The sequence below is a fragment of the Protomyctophum bolini genome (genome assembly GCF_963924005.1).
Source record: "Protomyctophum bolini genome assembly, chromosome: 20".
Lineage (NCBI taxonomy): Eukaryota > Metazoa > Chordata > Actinopteri > Myctophiformes > Myctophidae > Protomyctophum > Protomyctophum bolini.
Window position 1 is genome coordinate 32604100 of NC_137881.1, and position 16737 is coordinate 32620836.

General features: G+C 42.7%; 1 protein-coding gene across 1 annotated transcript; it reads left to right on the top strand.

The window, feature by feature from the left end:
- Positions 1 to 388: 388 nt before the first annotated feature.
- LOC308335341 (protein NLRC3-like) lies at positions 389 to 10839 on the top strand (the record flags this gene model as incomplete). Its single annotated transcript, XM_080792362.1, has 3 exons — positions 389 to 2210; positions 7058 to 7234; positions 10707 to 10839. Exons 1-3 carry the CDS (start codon positions 466 to 468, stop codon positions 10837 to 10839), a joined length of 2055 nt encoding a protein of 684 aa, XP_080648488.1. The 5' UTR covers positions 389 to 465.
- Positions 10840 to 16737: the final 5898 nt, after the last annotated feature.

Genomic DNA, 16737 nt, shown 5'->3' on the forward strand with positions numbered 1-16737 from the left:
TCTAATATACAGTGAGTAATGTCATAAACGTGCATGCAGGTCAGTGACAGAGACATCTAATATACAGTGAGTAATGTCATAAACGTGCATGCAGGTCAGTGACAGAGACATCTAATATACAGTGAGTAATGTCAAATCTGGTCACAAAATGGTCAAATGATCTGTCTGTATCAATTATATCTAAGTGCAAATAATGAAGCTAAACTTCTGTCAACTCAACAACTGGACAAAAACAGCTGATCTTGTGTTGTTACCTTTGGCAAAATGTTTCTTATCAAAAAGCATATTATCTGGGGGTAATTAATTAGTAATGTGTGCTGTAAACATGTAACGTTATAAATTAACCTGAATGTTTTAAACATAAATGTTCTTCTCATTTCAGATGTCCGTCTGCAGGTTGATTTGAACGATTATAAGGTCAGTTTGAAGGTCAGTTTGGACAGTCTTGGTGGAGTGAAAAACCACATGACGGAAGAGTCTGGAGACTCCGTCACCAGCACCTACTCAGAGCTCTACATCTCAGCGGGACAGAGTGAAGGGGTTAATAGCCAACATGAGGTGATACAGCTTGAGAGAACTTCCAACATGAAGACCTTCCATGACGATGCAATCGACTGCTGTAAAGTCTTTAAGCTCATCCTCCCTGGCAGAGAGAAACCCAGCCAAACAGTTCTGACAAATGGCATCGCTGGCATCGGAAAAACATTCTCTGCGCGCAAGTTTGCTCTGGACTGGGCAAGAGGTTTGGAGAATCAAGATATAGATCTCCTGGTTCCCTTTTCATTCCGGGAGCTGAATTTGGTCAGAGATAAGCAGTACAGTCTTCTGAACCTGATCCATGATTTCCACCCAACGTTAAAGAAGGTCACAGCAGAGCAGCTCGCTGCCTGTAAAGTTTGCTTCATCCTCGATGGCCTCGATGAAAGCAGGTCTCCGTTGCACTTCTACAAAAATGAAATCATCTCTGATGTCACAGTGACATCATCGGTGGATGCTCTGTTGACAAACCTCATCAAGAGGAATCTGCTCCCCTCGGCCCTCCTCTGGATAACCACCAGACCCGCAGCAGCCAATCGGATCCCTCCTGAATGTGTTGACATGGTGACAGAAGTACGAGGGTTCACAGACCCCCAGAAGGAGAAGTACTTCAGGAAGAGATTCAGTGAAGAGAAGCTGGCCGACAGAGTCCTCTCACACTTGAAGACATGGAGGAGCCTCCACATCATGTGTTACATCCCACTCTTCTGTTGGATCATTGCTACCGTTCTGCTGGACATGTTGAGGACACACACCACGATAGGACAGCTGCCCAAGACCCTGACTGAGATGTGCTGCCACTTCCTGTTGGTTCAGACAAACACGAAGAAGCAGAAGTATGACGGGACTCATGATGTGAACAAGAAAGACAAAGAAAAGGGGACTCAACAGCAGCTCACTAAGACTGACAGGGATGTTCTTCTGACGCTGGGCAAGCTGGCGTTTCAACACCTGAAGAAAAGTAGCATCGTGTTCGACCAAGAAGACCTGGAAGAGTGTGGTCTTGATGTGAAAGACGCCACGCTGTACTCAGGAGTGTGCACACAGATCTTCAAAACAGAGAGTGTGCTGTTCCAGAAAACGGTCTACAGCTTTGTTCATCTGGTCATCCAGGAGTTTATGGCTGCAGTCTACCTGTTCCACTGTTTCACACAGAAGAACATGGAGGTCCTGAAACCATTCCTGGGAAATAGATACTACAGTAACAGCTCCCTCTCAGACTTCCTGGAAGCTGCTATCAAAAAATCCCTGGAGAGTAAAAATGGCCACCTGGACCTCTTAGTCCGCTTCCTTCATGGCCTCTCACTGGAGTCCAACCAGAGTCTGTTAGGAGACCTGCTGGGTCACACAGAGAACAGTCCCGAGGAGATCCAGAAAGCCATCCAGAACCTGAAGGAGATGTTAACTGATGGTGATGCCTCTCCTGACAGATGTATCAACATCTTCCACTGTCTGATGGAGATGAACGACCACTCATTACATCAGGCGATCCAACAGTTCCTGAAGTCAGAGAACAGAACAGAGGAACTGTCTGAGACCCAGTGTTCAGCTCTGGCCGTCATTCTGCAGATGTCAGAGGAGGTTCTGGAGGAGTTGGACCTGGACAAATACAACGCATCAGAGGAGGGGCGAAGGAGACTGGTCCCAGCTGTGAGGAACTGCAGAAAGGCTCGGTTAGTAGTTAACACATTGACTTGACTGCCAATCGCGTCATGTTAGGTCGCATCGAATCCATCGCTTGACTGCCAAGCACGCAGTATTGTGTCCTATGGTCTTTTCAGTGGATTAGTATAGATGGCGCTCTTCATCAACGTACTGTATGAATGATGCTAGGTTGCTAGGCAACAGATAAAACCAGAAATGAACCAGAAGTGAAAGTCTGCCTCCCGTCCGCCTCAATTTAAACAGAAATGTGCTTTGGATAAAAGTGATACATAAATGCACCATTTACAATGACGCAGCATTTTATACAGCCGATTCCATGTTTTCCCGATCTCAACCCTGTCTGCATGCACAGGACTGCTTCAATGTCAACCCTGTCTGCATGCACAGGACTGCTTCAATGTAAACTAGGGGTGCAATGGTTTTGGACCGAAAACCGAACCGTTCGGTTCAGCATACACGGTTCAATGCGCTCTAATGAACCGCGCTTTTTCGGTTTGCATTAATTAATTTCTTACAGCTGCGAAGAATGTATTTCTCGGTCACACACCGTCCTACTTAGAAGTCTAGCACTCTATCGGTCACACACCGTCCTACTAAGAAGTCTAGCACTCTTTCGGTCACAGAAGTGTAGCACTCTGTCGGCCCACCCCCTACACACACACACACACACACACACAGAGAGAGAGAGAGACGGCATGATGACTTGATGAGGAGAATCCAGCCCTCGCAAAGACCACTCGGTGGAATAATTATTGATCGTCAATCGTCATACACAGAGACACACACAGTTCAGATCTGCTTCTGCATCTGCACTCGCTGTTTGAGTGCTAAAAAGGGAGAGAGAGAGCAAAAACAACTCGTTGTTGTTGCTCTGTCCACCCGGAGCAGGAGAAGAATATTCCGTCTGAAAAGTCCCAACAAAATACTCAATGTCCAATCCATGACTGTAGATAGAAACCCTTCTTCTAATAATATAAGCATAATATCTCATGCAGAGATCTTTATTGTAAACTTTTGTAAATGTTTCTGTGCGACACGGCACTCTGCTGTGAATCCCTCCCCTCCCCAGGGAGCTCTCCTCCTCCCTGCATGTGCTGCGAGTCTGCACCACGTGTGAGCGCATAGGTGCATTATTTTCCCCTTGAACATAATGATGAGGCACATTAAAATAGCAATATAAGGTTTTTTTCCCCCTTTAAATAATGAAAAGGCAGAAATGCCTAATAAAATAATATATGCTAAAAAAATAATAAAAGATAATGCTATAAATAAACTTTTTGAGTGGTGCCTGGCTGGCTGGCTGGCTGGGTATGAGCATGAAAACAGCATGGTTGTTTTTCACCACCTGTGTGCAACCTAACACACACACACACACACAAACACATGCCCATATTAACTGTATATGATGATTTCGTGTGTGCCAGTACAGTACAGGGTACAGTAGAGGGACCGGCACACAGTAACTCTGTCATTTCTCAAGCGTTTCGGACACGGGGCGGCAGTTCGGAACCGGCCCGGCACCCTGGGCGCGTTCCTGCCCCCCCCCTTTACACAGGTGTGATTTTTTTTTTTTTACTGTACCGAAACCGAACCGAAACCGTGGCCCCCATACCGAGGTTCGAACCGAACCGTGGGCTAACTGAACCGTTGCACCCCTAATGTAACCCTGTCTGCATGCACAGGACTGCTTCAATGTCAACCCTGTCTGCATGCGCGACGAATTAGACCGTTCCTCACCCAGGAATCAGCCCAGCTAATAATCCAGACAACAGTCTTGTCAAAACTCGACTATTGTAACTCCCTCCTTACTGGCCTACCAGCATGTGCACTTAAGCCTCTCCAGCTGATCCAAAATGCCGCAGCTCGCTTGGTCTTCAACCAGCCAAAATTCTCACATGTCTCCCCCCTGCTCCGCTCCCTCCACTGGCTCCCGGTCGCTGCCCGCACAGAATACAAAACTCTGATGCTGGCATTCAAAGCAACCAAAGGTATGGCTCCCCCATATCTTGCAAGTATGATCGAACCCTACAAACCCTCCCGCTCACTCAGATCAGCCAACGCAGGGAAGCTGGAAGTACCCTCACTAAAAACGCCGGGACAACGCTCCACACGTCCCAAACTCTTCTCCCTTCTGGCTCCAAAACTGTGGAATGCACTTCCCATTGCAGTCAGAACTAGGGTTTAATATTTTCCCGGATTTGGCTCATTTTAATTCCCGGGAATTTGCGGACCTTTTCCCGGGCTCCCGCGGGAATTCCCGTCAGAAAAAAAACAAAACAGAAGGGAAAAAAAGTGCCCACCAAAATGCATTTATATGTATAGGTACTTCATATGTTCAATAGAATTGATATTTTTTGGTTGAAAACGTTTTATTTGAACGAAATATGAACATATAGCCTGCAATAAAATAATGTTATAGGCCTACTACGCTATTCAGAAAACGTGAGACTTAAGGAGTTTGCACTAATAATAGTATGTGACTGTCGAAGCACGGGGGGGGGGGGGGGGGATAAACGACCTCACGTCTTTCTTTCACATTTAGCTATAGGTCTTTCACCCTTTGAGCAGTGGTGCTGGGTCCCCTTCTCCACTGCAGATAATTTGATCATCCCGCTTTGTACTTTATGAAAAGTCCGATTGGGTGTTAAAATAGCCAGCACGGCCAGTGCAGATGATTAGTGATTATTAGAGAGAGAGAGAGAGAGAGAGAGGGGGGGGGGGGAGGGGGGCTGCGTGCTGGTGGTTACTATATAAAACAAATTGTAGCCTTTATACTCATCTTTGTTTGTGTTCCGTTTCACGTTATTTCTGACTGCTGAGTGACGCACACATGCAGGCAAAAGCCAAAAGGGGTTTAGAAGTGATAATGTCCATCACGGGGAAAGGAAACTCCTCGCTCCGTCGGTAAAACCCTCCTTTTCATACTTGGGTAAAACACACTTCTCAGTTCTCACAGAGACTGATTAAGCTAAATGATTGACAAGTGCAGCAGCTTTGTCAATCTTTTGTTTTTGCCAACGGCTGATTCGGTTTGGTTATTAGCTAGGCTAGCAGCTTTGGGAGCGTGCCTGAAGATGTCCAACACAGTTCTGGAGAGAGTGACTCGGTGCTTTGCCTGTCCAGCGCAGACAGGAAATTATACGTTCTCCTCAGACATTCATTATTTTGCTAAAGTGTATAATAAGCTCTGTATCAGGATGCAAGATTCGCGGAGTCCCGCTGATTTTATCTTGATCGCCCGTGTCCGCCCGCAGGTATTTAAATACCGCCCATGCCGCAAGCATTTACGTTGGGTCCCGCTGACTCCCCGTTACAGCCCAGTGTGATCCATAATTCCATATAAATATCATCAAACATGTTTGAAAATGATGGGAGGGTTCAGATTGGACATTTGAGCACTCATAGATCAGCTGGGGAAAGAACGTGCACTGTGTGAAAACTCCTTTAGTGTAATTTCTAACAAGAAAAAACAACACCTCCGGGATGACGGGTCCCGAAGAAATTTTCGGTCGGGAATTTGCGTGCCCTATAACCGGGAGGCCCGTAATCCCGGAATCCCGGCATTAAACCCTAGTCAGAACTGCAGCATCACTCCCAATCTTCCGCCGTAGTCTGAAAACCCACCTTTTCAGACTCCATCATGGCCCATAGCACTTACCCCACCCCCTTAGATAGCAATTCTGTAGACTTAGATAGCATTTGATACAGACTTATAGCATGTTATGTAGACAGCATAAGTGCATTGTATGTAGTGATAGCACGTCATAGTACATATGTATATCATAGTAGTATAGATGTATAGCTTATATGTATAGTTTCATTATATATATTCCACTGTTACTTTCTTAGCTTACGCATGTTTCATGATAAATGTTTTTATGTGATGTATTCCCATGATTAAGAGCGTCTGCTAAATGCCTAAATTGTAAATTGTACAGGACTGCTTCAATGTCTTCACAATAAAAGCATGCAGCTTTCACAAGTTGGCCCATAATTAAGACAAGGAAAAGGATTAAGAATTCTGTGGCATTCCACACCAATCTTTTCCAAAATGTAAAACAAATATATAAGATGGAATTAATTTGGTTAATGGTAATGGAGAAATTGTAAAAGTTGTAACTTTATTAATCCCAAAGTTATTCCCAATAGGAATAAAGTCTGTGGTTCTATGGCTATGGGCTGCAGCAATCATTTAGAAGGAAAAAATCCTGAAAAATGTGACCCAAGTGGTGCAATTCCCCCCCCCCCCCCCCCCCCCTCTCTCTCTCTCTCTCTCTCTCTCTCTCTCTCTCATTAGAGACACAGCACTACCCCTCTCTCTGTTTCTGGCTCCCCCTACTGGTATAAATACGTAACATACTCGTGCTCAAAGACACACACACACACACACACACACACACAGGTACACAGGTACACGGACAAAGCTGGATGTAGAAGTGGTTGCACCACTTAAAAAAAGGAAAATAACTAAAATAGTTGATTTTTTGGAACCATGAACTTTAGTTCAAAATATTGAAGGATGAACTGAACTAGTTCATGGGGGGGGGGGGGGGGGATTATTCCATTACTATTCCAGGGGTTCTCAACCCGTGGGTCGCGACCCCTCGGGGGTCCCCAAATTATTTTCCAAAACATAATTTGCAATTCAGTTTGTATTGGGGGGGGGGGCGGGGGTCGCGAGACATGGCCAAAGCATCCCTGGGGGTCCCCGGCCAAAAAGGTTGAGAACCCCTGGTCTATTCCACAATACTGTTTATGTCTGGATAACTAGATAGGAGATGTTTTAGTTAACTTCCATGACAGTGAACTAGGTATCATTTGTTTTAATAATCTCTTATTTAATCTGCATTTACAGACTTGTTGGCTGTGATCTCAGTAAGACAGGTGTTGAAGCTGTGTGTTCAGCTCTCAGCTCTAATCCTTCCCATTTGAGAGAACTGGACCTCAGTGAAAACAACCTGCAGGACTCAGGACTAGTGGAGCTGCTCTGTGCTTCACTGAAGAGCCCACACTGTAGACTGGAAGTTCTAAAGTAAGATACATTTACCACTTTTATTATGATCACTTCTGTTTTATTATGTACTGTGTTATGTGAATATAATATGAATGCTGTGGTGAGAATGTATTAACCCATTTTGGGCGGGAACCCTTTTTGGTGTTAGCATTATGTTATGCTTTAGCTATTGAAAAATAGCAGATCTACAAGCTCGTAGCGCGCCACCGAGTGTCGCGCTACGAGCTTGTAGGTCTGCTATTTTTGAAAAATCGAAGAACGACTGACATAGAAACATAGCATTTTCAGAAAGCTGTCGGGATGTAGAAGACATTTTTAGAATCTGATCTCAGGTCAAAATAAGCTTTATGGTGAGACATGGTAGGTGAATAGGAGAAAAAAGTTAACTAATAGCTATCTAAATGAAACTGCTCCAGTTGATTAATTATATTAAGACTAAGATTTTTTGTATAACTGAAATGATATGTTTAAATATGCAAATTAGGCATTATATGTGCTAATTTGCATACATTCCGGGACGATAAATCTGAAGATCGGATAAAGCCAGGTTCAAAAGTATGGTTTCATTTTGTTGACATATTAGAGACAAAGACAATTATCACTGTTTTATTATGTACTGTATTATGTTAATATAATATGAATGCTGTGGTGAGAATGTATTAATAAGCTTGATATCTCTTTCAATGATTTTTATTTGATTTTCGATTGTTTAACATGGATCACATTGACGTACATAACACAAAACCAAAACAGAACAACAACAAAAAGACAACAACAACATGCCAGCAAATAGTGCAGAAATGTAGTCAGGTATACAGTTGGTACTTCATATATATGCATTTACATTCACATAAATAAATATAAATATGAATAAATATATTATATATTCACAGATACATCGACATAAATAAATACAAATATAAATAAATATATTATATATATATATACACAAATATATCCACATAAATATATTCTATACACATACATACATATGTTTGCACACCTATACATACACATGCTCGTATACATACACATACTCCTATAATTTCTTCTCATACTGTTACCCCCATACATATTACTCTTTTCCATTCCTCTTTTAAAAATCTTGCAATAGGTGACCAATCTCTGACGAAGTCAGTAAGATTGCCTTTTAATACATATGATAATCTCTCCATTGGCAGTATCGACATGAGTTTTTCATACCATAATTGTATGTTAGGAGGATCCTCATCTAACCATTTTTGCAATATTGTGAGTCGTGCAACATAAAGGGCTATTCGTAATATGTATCTATATCTTAAATCATAATTAAAGTCTAAACCTAGTACCAGGTTCACTGGGTTTAGCTGTATCCTGATCTCAAAGATCTTCAATATCTCCCTTTGCACACTTTGCCAGAATGTTTTAATTTTATGGCATGACCACATTAAATGGCTATATGTACCAGCATTATTTTTACATTTACAGCACTGCCCAGAACATGTTGGATCGTATTTACTGCGTATAGCTGGAGTTACATGTAACCTGTGAATGATCTTATACTGTGTCTCGTGAGTTCTGTTAGAGCATGTAATTTGTTTTGCATTTAGTAAGATTCTTCTCCAATTTTTTGAATCAATTTGGTGCCCAAAATCCTCTGCCCAAAATGTTTTACTACTTATATTTGGAATTTTAGTGAACATTTGAGAATATATATAGCTTATCACCGTCTTCTTTAAGGAGGAGGCTTTCATTAATATTTGTTCCAGGTTGTTTTCCCTCGTCTCTCTTTTGTATAATGGTACAGATTGGATATAACTCCTAACTTGTAGATACCTGAAGAAATGTACTTGAGGCAAATTAAATTCATTCCTAATTTGGGCAAAGGATTTTAAGGTTCCACCCAGAAAGAGATCTTGTATTTTTAAAATGCCAGCCTCTTTCCAGGCTCTGAACCCAACATCTGAACATGATTGAGCAAAGTCAGGATTACAAAAAACAGGAGCGAGAACAGAGTATGTATTAGTAATACCAAAATGTTTACGTATTTGATTCCAAGATTTCAAGGTATTTCTCACGATAAAGTTTTCTCTTAACCCTTGGAGTGAAATAGCTCCGTTTATAAATGGCAACTCAGAAAGAGCAGACAGACATCCAAAACCCTCCAAGTCAAGAAAAGATGAATTTGTATCATTTTTTACCCACTCTGCTATGTATCTAATTTGTGATGCCCAGTGGTAATACATTATATTTGGGAGCGCTAATCCCCCTTCTATCTCTGGTACCTGTAATTTCTCTAGTTTAAGCCTGGGACGTTTGCCTTTCCATACAAATTTGCGAATTATACTGTGTATTAGTTTAAAGTACTTATTTGGAAAATAATTAGGCAACATCTGCATTGGATAAAGAAGCCTCGGTAATATGTTCATTTTAACAATAGCAACCCGTCCAAGTAGAGATATCTGTAAGGGGCTCCATCTTTGAAGATCAATTTTTATTTTGTTTACCACTGGGTCTACGTTAAGTTTTATCAATTCCTCAAATTTGAGGGTGACATGTATACCTAGATACTTAAAACCACTGGGAGTCAATTGAAATGGGATGTGTCCTAATAATTCTGTGCATGTTGTGCTTCCAAGAGGAAGTGCTACGGATTTACCAAAGTTTATTTTATATCCAGAGAATACTGCGAATTCATTAATAATCTCAATAACAGCTGGGACTGAGGATAAAGGGTTATTTAAGAATAATAAGATGTCATCAGCATAAAGAGAAATCTTGTGTGTGTTTTGCTTGGTTTTTATACCAGTAACTGAGGTGCTTGATCGGATCATTTCTGCTAAGGGTTCCATTACTAACGCAAATAATAAAGCGGAAAGCTTGATATCATGGTAACCCAAGCCTATGTGCCTGAGTAGACGTTAAAATTACCCCAAACATGTTTCAAAGTGTAAAATCTCTTTAAGGCGAATGTATCGGCTACTTCATCATATAACAGAGTTTCTATAAGAGAGTTTCTCTACAGAGTAACAACGCGCTGAAGGAGTTTGTAGATATGCTATTTTTGTCTTGCGACCCGCTGTAGCTACGCCACAGTTATCAAGTTTCTTAATCCATTCTGACCTGAGATCAGATTCTAAAAATGTCTTCTACATCCTGACAGTTTTCATTCTGACCTGAGATCAGATTCTAAAAATGTCTTCTGCATCCTGACAGTTTTCATTCTGATCTGAGATCAGATTCTAAAAATGTCTTCTATGTCAGTCGCTCTTCGATAAAAAAAAAATAGCAGACCTACAAGCGAGTGGCGCGCTATGAGCTTGTAGATCTGTTATTTTTCAATAGCTAAAGCACGACACGATGCTAACACCAAAATGGGTTCCCGCCCAAAATGGGTTAATAATATGTCCACGACAAATCCGATATTTTATAATTATAAAAAAACGGCGAATTAAACATTTATTAATTAATTCATTAATTTATTTATGTATGTTTTAATCTGGTGTTTCAGACTGGCTCACTGCGGCCTGTCGGAGAGATGCTGTGAAGCTCTGGCCTCAGCTGTAAGCTCTAATCCCTCCCTAAGAGAGTTGGACCTGAGCCTCAACGTGGTGAATGATTCAGTTCTGGAGAACTGCAAGTGAGTAGACTTGGGCTGTGTCCATGTTGGACAGTGAGTAGACTTGGGCTGTGTCCATGTTGGACAGTGAGTAGACTTGGGCTGTGTCCATGTTGGACTGTGCAGTGTTTCCCTTAACCCATTCTGACCTGAGATCAGATTCATACGAGGTTTCCACTAGGACACACACTGGTCTGATGAACCCATTCTGACCTGAGATCAGATTCTAAAAATGTCAGTCGTTCTTCGAATTTTTAAAAAATAGCAGACCTACAAGCTCGTATCGCGCCACTCGGTGGCGCGATACGAGCTTGTAGATCTGCTATTTTTCAATAGGTAAAGCATAACATGATGCTAACACCAAAATGGGTGCCCGGTCAGAATGGGTTAACAGTGTATCTCTGACACAAAGGGCCCTATCTTGCGTCAGGGGCACTTTCTCCGTAATTTGGGGATTTAGCATTGTGTAAGAGGCGTTCCCCCATTAAATTAGCTATCTTATGAATGTCTAAATCCTTAAAACACCTCCGCTACCCGTTACATTATGCATAGGTGTGGTTTGGGCGTTACGCAACTTAAACCAATCAGTGTGCCAGGTACCATAATCCATTATACCTGGAGTGAACCTTATGGAAAAGCAACGCGTGCTGCCTTGGAATACATTTAAATTAGATACAGAGGGTTTTTGTGTGTTTTCACATTACGGGTGGTTTGAAGACACGATTTCCGTTGTCCTAAACCTGTGTGCATAAGATAGCAAATATAGGGAAAGCGCATCAACACGCGTACAGACACACCTCCAGCCGCAAACATGTATAGTGGGTTGTGTAGCTGCAAGATAATGTTTACGCATAGTGGAAGCTCCTAAATGAGTAATTCACGTAAAGTGTTTAATGCTTGCGGGTAAGGCATGGGATACGATACAGCCCAAAGTCCCAAACTCTAGGATAGCAGACGTAAACAATGAACATATGTCTAAACAACAATATATGTGCATCACGAAGGTATAAAAGTACAGTGGAGTGCTATAGGGGTTAAGGTGGAGTCTGAGGAGGTGATGAGATCCAAACTGGGCAGCAGTGAGTATGTCTGAATGAGCTGCAGGGCCAAGATAATGACAGGAGAAACACTGTAGTGTCAGCTAGTGGAGACGTTGTGTTAGACAGTCAGACATTGATGCATTGTTGTTCTACTTCCTACAGAGTGAAACACTGTAGTGTCAGCTAGTGGAGACGTTGTGTTAGACAGTCAGACATTGATGCATTGTTGTTCTACTTCCTACAGAGTGAAACATGGAGGAGAAGATTTGCTTACTAATCCTCAACTGAGTCAACTCATTACAAAACGTGAGTATCTGTGTCTACATTAACATTTTATATTTTATATACTGTATACTTGGTTGATGTTGTCCTGAAAACTCTTGTGCTCTCGAATCTCTGCTCTTGGCCTGGTCCTTAACACCATCAAGATGAGGTCATGTGGTCTGACAGAAACAATGGGCCTCATTCACTAAACTGGTCGTAAACAACATGTATTTCGTCGTTGTACTGTGTACTGTACTGTGCTCTATGCTGTACTTCTTTTTTTAATATTTGGGGGGAAAAATAGTTAGTTACAGTGTGTTAGACGACATGTACACAGAGAGACAGACAGGTACACAGAGAGACAGACACATAGAGACAGACAGGTACACAGAGAGACAGACAGGTACACAGAGAGACAGACAGGTACACAGAGAGAGACAGGTACACAGAGACAGACAGGTACACAGAGAGACAGACACATAGAGACAGACAGGTACACAGTGACACAGAGAGACAGACAGGTACACAGCGAGACAGAGAGACTGACAGGTACACAGAGCGACAGGCAGGTACACAGAGATAGAGACAGGTACACATGGAGACAGACAGGTACACAGTAACACAGAGAGACAGACAGGTACACATAGAGACAGACAGGTACACATTAACACAGAGAGACAGACAGGTACACAGTAACACAGAGAGACAGACAGGTACACAGAGAGACAGACAGGTAGACAGAGAGGCAGACACATAGAGACAGACAGGTACACAGAGAGACAGACAGGTACACAGTAACACACAGAGAGACAGACAGGTACACAGTAACACAGAGATAGACAGGTAGACAGAGAGACAGACAGGTACATATAGAGACAGACAGGTACACAGAGAGACAGACACATATAGACAGACAAGTACACAGAGAGACAGACAGGTACACAGTAACACAGATAGACAGACAGGTACACAGAGAGACAGACAGGTACACAGTAACACAGAGAGACAGACAGGTACACAGAGAGACAGACACATAGAGACAGACAGGTGATTTTGGGGGGGGGGGGGGGGGGGTCACCAGCCAAAAATGTCAAATACTGTAAGAAAGTGGAAAATATTGTGGAAATAGCAGATCTACAAGCTCACAATGCCTCAAACTAAATGGAATGCCTACAATTCCAAGTGCTTGTCAATCTGGATTATTTTGGGGGTCCTCAGTTCAAATATGATTATTTTGGGGGTCCTCAGTTCAAATATGATTATTTTGGGGGGGTCCTCAGTTCAAATATGATTATTTTGGGAGTCCTCAGTTCAAATATGATTATTTTGGGGGTCTCCAGTTCAAATAAAATCACACTGTAGAATGTCTCTGCCCAGGGGTGCAGAGACATTCTGCCCCCTGGTGGTTGGACTCTGACAGTGATGATCTTCATTTTAATTGTATCGAGTCTTAATTTAGTCGACTAAGACTAGACTAAGACTAAATAATGTACAAATGACTAATATAGGACTAAATCTGTTGCCAAAATTAATACTGCAGTGAGTGTGCGTGTGTGTGTGTGTGTGTGTGTGTGTGTGTGTGTGTGTGTGTGCGTGTGTGTGTGCGTGTGCGTGTGTGCATGCTAGTGTCAGTCAGTGAATGATGTATATAATGTTTACTGTGTTGTTTTCTCATCAGATTTCCAGCGTCTCACACTGGACTCAAACACAGCAAACAGAGACCTCTCTCTGTCTGAGGGCAACAGGAAGGTCACACGGAGGTCAGGGGGTCAGCGTCCTCACCCAGACAGGTTTGATTTCTATAAACAAGTTCTGAGTTCACAGAGTGTGACTGGACGCTGTTCCTGGGAGGTAGAGTGCAATGGAGTGGTTGGTATAGCAGTGGCTGACGGAACAATCAGCAGGAAAGGAGGTGGTGATGACTGTTGGTTTGGATGGAATGATAAATCCTGGCGTCTGACCTGTGATGGTGATGATGGTTCCAGTTACCGTGTCTACCACAACGGACAGGCGACTGACATCCCTGTCAGAGCCTCTATTGGCTCCAACAGAGTATCGGTGTATGTGGACCGTCCCGCTGGGACTCTGTCCTTCTACACAGTGTGTTCTGACTCACTGAGACACCTGTACACCTTCCAGACCACGTCCACTGGACCTCTCTATGCTGGGTTTGGGATCTGGTCCTCCTCCTCCTCAGCGTGTCTGTGTGAGCAGTAAGTATAATGGACACACATTTAATTGTAGTCCTACTTTAGTCATTTGTACATTATTTAGTCTTAGTCTAGTCTTAGTCGACTAAATTAAGACTCAATACAATTAAAATGTAATAAAGAAGATCGTCATTGTTGGGTGAAGTGTCCAACCACCAGGGGGCAGAATGTCTTAAAGTCTCCACAGTGTGATTTAATTTCAACTGAGGACCCCCAAAATAATCATATTTGAACTGAGGACCCCCAAAATAATCATATTTGAACTGAGGACCTGCCATAATAATCATATTTGAATGTATGCTATCATACGCACTTACTTTAACCCATTTTGGGCGGGAACCCATTTTGGTGTTGGAGCTGGAACAACATATTATTTTCAGATGGGGGTCGGCGGCCAATTACATATAATTGTTGGGGTCCTTGACATGAAATATTGAGCACCACTGATACAGAAACATATAGGTATTTCAGAAAACTGTCAGAATTTAGAAGACATTTTATATATTTTTTTTTTTACAAGTTACAAGAGAATGGAGCTTTCTGGGCCATTTGAATCATTATAATTCATCCTCCAATGTTAATCTACAGATTAATGAGAACCTTTGTGAACCTGTACATATTTATTAATGAATTGAATTGAGGAACCCCAAAATAATCATACTTTAACTGGGGACCCCCAAAATAATCATTTTTGAACTGGGGACCCCCAAAATAGTCATATTTGAATTGAGGACCCCCAAAGTAATCATAATATGACCCCCCCCCCCCCCCCCGTTGGAATGATGGAGTCTAGAGGGTCTAGAGACACACACACACACACACACACACACACACACACACACACACACACACACACACACACACACACAGCATTATGTCACTCAAAGTTAACATTGGAATCTATAATTTTATTGATTGTGTGTGTGTGTGTGTGTGTGTGTGTGTGTGTGTGTGTGTGTGTGTGTGTGTGTGTGTGTGTGTGTGTGTGTGTGTGTGTGTGTGTGTGTGTGTGTGTGTGTGTGTGTCTCTAGACCCTCTAGACTCCATCATTCCAACATGGACACAGTGAGGACAGAACCCTCTAGACTCCATCATTCCAACATGGACATAGTGAGTACAGAACCCTCTAGACTCCATCATTCCAACATGGACACAGTGAGTACAGAACCCTCTAGACTCCATCATTCCAACATGGACACAGTGAGGACAGAACCCTCTAGACTCCATCATTCCAACATGGACATAGTGAGTACAGAACCCTCTAGACTCCATCATTCCAACATGGACATAGTGAGTACAGAACCCTCTAGACTTCATCATTCCAACATGGACATAGTGAGTACAGAACCCTCTAGACTCCATCATTCCAACATGGACACAGTGAGTACAGAACCCTCTAGACTCCATCATTCCAACATGGACACAGTGAGTACAGAACCCTCTAGACTCCATCATTCCAACATGGACATAGTGAGGACAGAACCCTCTAGACTCCATCATTCCAACATGGACATAGTGAGGACAGAACCCTCTAGACTCCATCATTCCAACATGGACATAGTGAGGACAGAACCATCTGCTCTGCACAATAATCACAGTGACTGAACACCAGGAAAGACACTGATCGTTTCCTGTCTGCTTTGTTGTGTCTTTCAGAGCCATTTTAGGCTAGGCCCTGCCCGAAAACGTCGGGTTGGGTCGGGTTGGGGCAGAAATTGACAACTCTACTGGCAACGCATGTTATAACATCGGCCAAAGAGTCAGGACTCAGCCAGCAGTCAGTTAGCAAGGATATTACATCTGTATGAGCTGACGCTGTGGAAAAGTCTTGGGTTCATCTTTGTCTAATTACTGATTTTGTTTTCCCTTTCTCTATATTCTCTGTAGGGTACGATGCCTTTGCATGGCGAGATGGAAGAATGTCCTGTTACAGAGTCACTGTCCTCTCTGGAAGTTCATGCTGTTACAGATTCACTGTCCTCTCTGGAAGTTCATGCTGTTACAGAGTCACTGTCCTCTCTGGAAGTTCATGCTGTTACAGATTCACTGTCCTCTCTGGAAGTTCATGCTGTTACAGAGTCACTGTCCTCTCTGGAAGTTCATGCTGTTACAGAGTCACTGTCCTCTCTGGAAGTTCATGCTGTTACAGAGTCACTGTCCTCTCTGGAAGTTCATGCTGTTACAGATTCACTGTCCTCTCTGGACATCCAAGCTGAAACTGAGCTAAGTTCATGCTTCAGTGGTTTGAGGATAGAAGAATCCGTCTCCCTGCCTGGTTCTCACAGCTTACCGTCACTGAGCCAAATCCCACGTCTAGAGAACAAGAGCGAAAGAGCAAAGCGCTCCCGCAGTGTAAATGATGTCACACTACTACTGGACAATAGACAGACATTTACACCCGACATCGTT